Source organism: Arachis duranensis, chromosome 6 (genome assembly GCF_000817695.3).
Source record: "Arachis duranensis cultivar V14167 chromosome 6, aradu.V14167.gnm2.J7QH, whole genome shotgun sequence".
NCBI classification, from domain to species: Eukaryota; Viridiplantae; Streptophyta; class Magnoliopsida; order Fabales; family Fabaceae; genus Arachis; species Arachis duranensis.
The window spans coordinates 93,473,313-93,477,590 of record NC_029777.3 but is presented as its reverse complement, the minus strand read 5'-3'; the positions used below and the strand labels follow the sequence as shown (position 1 = coordinate 93,477,590).

At 36.8% G+C, this 4,278-nt stretch overlaps 1 protein-coding gene across 1 annotated transcript; it reads left to right on the top strand.

Annotated features, from left to right (window-relative positions):
* The first annotated feature begins 2,119 nt into the window (after window positions 1-2,119).
* On the top strand, window positions 2,120-4,051 carry LOC107494677 (uncharacterized). Its single transcript, XM_016115718.2, has 4 exons — window positions 2,120-3,317; window positions 3,421-3,619; window positions 3,740-3,861; window positions 3,945-4,051. Exons 1-4 carry the CDS (start codon window positions 2,120-2,122, stop codon window positions 4,049-4,051), a joined length of 1,626 nt encoding a protein of 541 aa, XP_015971204.2.
* Window positions 4,052-4,278: the final 227 nt, after the last annotated feature.

Here is a 4,278-nt window from a genome sequence, read left to right as displayed (position 1 = left end):
CTTACTGCTGTTGTATTTCATTTTAGGAGGGGTATTTCGGAGCTGTCCACGATGTTTTTCGAGTTAGGAATCGATTTACATTGCATTCGAGATTGCTCAAAAGTCCAGCTAGTTTGGTAAGCTTTGGAAATTTCCTGTCAACCACTGGATTTGATGAGTTAGTTCTTAAATAATAGCAAACAGCACCCCTTTAGATTCTTTTCTGGTCTCTGGTGAATTTGGCGTTCGAGGAATAACGAGATCTTTCATCTCCACGAGCTTTGGACCATGGACAAGGTGACTGGTATGACTTTGTCCTTAGAAAAGGAGTTTCGAAATAGTTTTGAGTTATAACGAGTGTCTATCCCCTCCACCATTAGTGACTCTTGGATTCTTTCTCGGTGGGCACCTTTAAGATTCAAGGTCTGAAAACTGGACCGGACCGGCCGGTTCGACCAGTTTAACTGCGAACCGGTGATGCAAACAATCCGGTCCCCCTCTAAAAACCGCAGTAGGAAGAACTGCTGAAAAATCGGTGAACCGACCGGTTGGGCCGGACCGATGACCAGCCAGTTCTACTAAACGACGTTGTTTTTATTGTTTTAAAAAAATAAAAAATGTAACCCGACCCGACCCACTCGTGGATCACCCCACCCCCCTTTTTCCCTCGACCCCCATTCATTCATGATTCATCTCACTATCTTAGTCTCACAGTGAGTGAACCCTAGCCGCCCCTCTGAAGTCTGAACCCTAGCCGCCCAGTCGCCCTCCATCGTCGCCGCGGTCTCAGATCATCAGCGCCACTACCGTCGCCTGGTCCTCAGCCTCAGTAGCCCTCCATCGTCGCCTGGTTCCCTGCCCAGTAGCTCTCCATCTCCATCGTCTTCATCTTCTCAACACCAGTAGCCCTCTCATCGTCTTCATCGTCGTGTGGTCCTCAACACCAGATGAGTGACTCGTCCTCTACTCATCTTCTTTGTTCTTCACCTATGCTCATCTTCTTTAGTATAAGAAACATGAAGAAACATGATGTTGATACTCTGTGAACTTAGATTTCTGTTCTTTTTCTGTGAACTTCGATTTCTATTCAATTTCTGTAAACTTCCTCTGTGAACTTTCTCTGCTTATCTTCTTCGTTCTTCGTTCCTCTGCTCAATTTCTGTTTGTTGGTTAGTATAAGAAATAAATAATCTGAAAATTAAATTAATTCTGGTCTTCTATTTTATTGTATTCCAATTGAAATTTCTGTTTGTTGGTTAGTAAGTTTTTTTATTGTATTCGAAATTCACCCTCTAATATAGAAACATGGAGACTATGAAGAGGGATACTGGTATTTTAGTGTTTTGCACTTTTGCTGTTTTGTAATTGTTGACTGGCTGAATGCTGTAGTAAATTGTTAACTGGCTGAATGCTGTTTTGCACTTTTGCACTTTTACACTTACTCTGTTTGATATCTGTTTTATTAATTTCAGTTATAGAAAATAGTATTAATGAAGAAGCAACTGCTGATAACAATGCTTCTGTGAATAATAACATGTCTGTCGATACTGCTATTCTGAATGATGTTGCTAATCCTAATTCCCGTAGTGTTAACGATAGTCAGTCACAAGGTTCTTCTAACCTTAGGGGAAAAACAGAGTTAGCTTGGAAATATGTTGCTCTACAAATGGTGAATGGAAAACCACAATATCAATGTTTATTTTGTCTACAAATTTTCAATGGAGGTGGAATTCACAGGATGAAGAAACATCTAGCAAAGATGACTGGAGATGTGAAAAAATGTTCTAAAGTTCCATATGATGTGAAAAAACAGATGAAAAGTTTGTTGAAAGAAATTCAGACAAAAAAAAAGAAAATAAAAGTAAGTTTTGGTGAAGAGGGTGGTGATGAGGTAGAAGATGCAATTGATGAGGCAATAGCTCAAGAAGAATAGGAACAGCAGCGTACCTCGAGTCAGCAAGGAGTTGGAGGCGATCCAAAGAAAAAAGCCAAAGTCATTCCTCTTATGTTTGCACCAAGAACAACTCCAGGAGCTTAACCAAGTATTAAAAGTGTTCTGCAAAACAAAGAGGCAATACATGAGGTTGATAAACGGTTTGCTCGGTGGCTTTTGGATTGTAAAATTCCATTTAATGCTGTGATGTCGCCATATTTTCAAAATATGTTGGATGGTGTTGCTGGTATTGGACCTGGTTACAAGGGGCCTTCTTATGATAAGTTAAGGGTTCATTTGTTGGCTGATCTTAAAAGAGAAAGTCAAATGTTAGTTGATAGTTATAGGAGTGCATGGAAGGAAACTGGATGTACCCTCATGGTTGATGGTTGGACAGATCAAAGACAAAGAACGTTAATTAATTTCTTGGTGTATTGTTCTAAAGGTTTGTGCTTCGTGAAATCAGTAGATGCTTCCAGTATGGTAAAAAATGCTTCACACTTGTGTAATTTGTTTTCTGATGTGATTGAATGGATTGGCCCTAATGATATTGTGCATGTTGTGACTGACAATGCGGCCAATTATGTTGCTGCTGGTAGGCTTATCAATAGAAAATATGATAATATCTATTGGTCACCATGTGATGCTCATTGCCTTAATCTTATTTTAAAAGATATAAGTAGCATGGCGCATATTTCTAACCTTACAACACGTGCTTCAAATATCACAGTATTTGTGTACAATCATACGGTTTTCCTATCTTGGCTAAGACAAAAACCTCATTGGAGAGAAATTGTACGTCCTGGTGCAACCCGTTTTGCAACTGTGTTTATCACATTGAAGAGCATCTTTGACCATAAAAAGGAGTTGCAAGCATTGGTTGTAGATTCAATTTTCACTGATCACAAATTAGGAAGGAGTGCTACTGGTAGATCTGTGAGTGCTATTATTATGGATTACAAATTTTGGGACGATTGCTTTACTGTATGTAAACTTGTGGGCCCTCTGATTTACTTGCTGAGGATTGTTGATGCTGATGACAAACCATCTTTGGGGTATGTTTATGAAGGAATGCTAAGAGCAGAAGATGCAATTAAGAAGATGTTTAGGCAATCCAAGACTGCATATCAGCCGTACACAGATATTATCAACTCAAGATGGGACAAGCATTTGAAGAAAGATCTTCATGCGGTAGCTTACTTCCTGAATCCTAAATTCTTTTTTAATGAAAATTATAAAGAAGCACCTGATGTTATGCGAGGTTTGCTTGATCTTGTTACCTTGTATTGCAAGTGTAACAATTTGGATTCAGTTCAGGCAATGAAAGAAATACATTTATATAGAGATCGAAAGAAAAGTTTTGATAGACAAGAAGCTATTCGAGCTGCATCTGAACTTAAGCATGGTAAGAATATGGCTGAATATTTGTTTAGTTAATAGTAACTTGTTTTATGCTCCTATGATCTTAATTGATATCTTCTAATATGTTATGGTTTTATAATTGGTAGATGAATGGTGGAGGTTATTCGGAGGCTCTGCTCCATGTTTACAAAAGATAGTTGTTTGCATTCTTAGCCAAGCATCTGCTTCTTCTGGGTGTGAGAGAAATTGGAGTCTTTTTGACCAGATTCATACAAAAAGAAGAAATAGATTGGATAGACTGAATGGCATTGTTTATGTTACCTATAATTTGCGTCTTAAATCCAGGTAATATATGTTTCATGAAATACCATATTGTTTCATTTGTAATCTTTATCATAACAAATTTGTAAATTATTAAATCTTCATATATTGTATTTAACTTTTTAGGAAGGAAAAATAAAAAAGAAAGCAAAAGACACAATATGATCCAATTGATTATGAAAGCATAAGTCAAGTTGACTTTTGGGTGACTGAAGAGGTTGTAGAGAAAGAACCTGATCTTCCTAGTAATGTGGATGACTTATTGCGTGAGTATAGTATATTTAGTTTCTAATGATTTATTAGAATGTTGTTAGTTTATAATATAATGATAACATGTCTATTTTATTAGGTGAAATTGATGCTGATTTATATCAAAGTGGCGGTGGTAGTAGTGGTCTTTATGCTGCATCTCTTGCTTCTTCTGCTCAACAAGTTCTTGCGGATTTTGATGATTGATAAACCATGATGTTGGGATTTAATATTTAGATATGCTTTTATTACTATTTAACTTTTGAGTTTGGATTTTGATAAGATCATATGTATTTGGTTGATGACATTTTATGTAGTGTTTTAAATTTTGAAGATATTTTAAGATTTATATTAGACTATAATTATATTTTAGGATGTGTATTTATAATTTATTTATTATTCTATTCTAAAACGATTTTTCCGGTTGAACCATC

What these genes read in the sequence shown, in the direction of transcription:
- LOC107494677 (XM_016115718.2), top strand. Translation starts at nt 2,120, where the DNA reads ATGTCGCCATATTTTCAAAATATGTTGGATGGTGTTGCTGGTATTGGA. An exon ending in TGCATCTGAACTTAAGCATG is followed by an intron (nt 3,318 to 3,420) that starts GTAAGAATATGG and finishes TATAATTGGTAG; the next exon opens with ATGAATGGTGGAGGTTATTC. An exon ending in TAATGTGGATGACTTATTGC is followed by an intron (nt 3,862 to 3,944) that starts GTGAGTATAGTA and finishes CTATTTTATTAG; the next exon opens with GTGAAATTGATGCTGATTTA.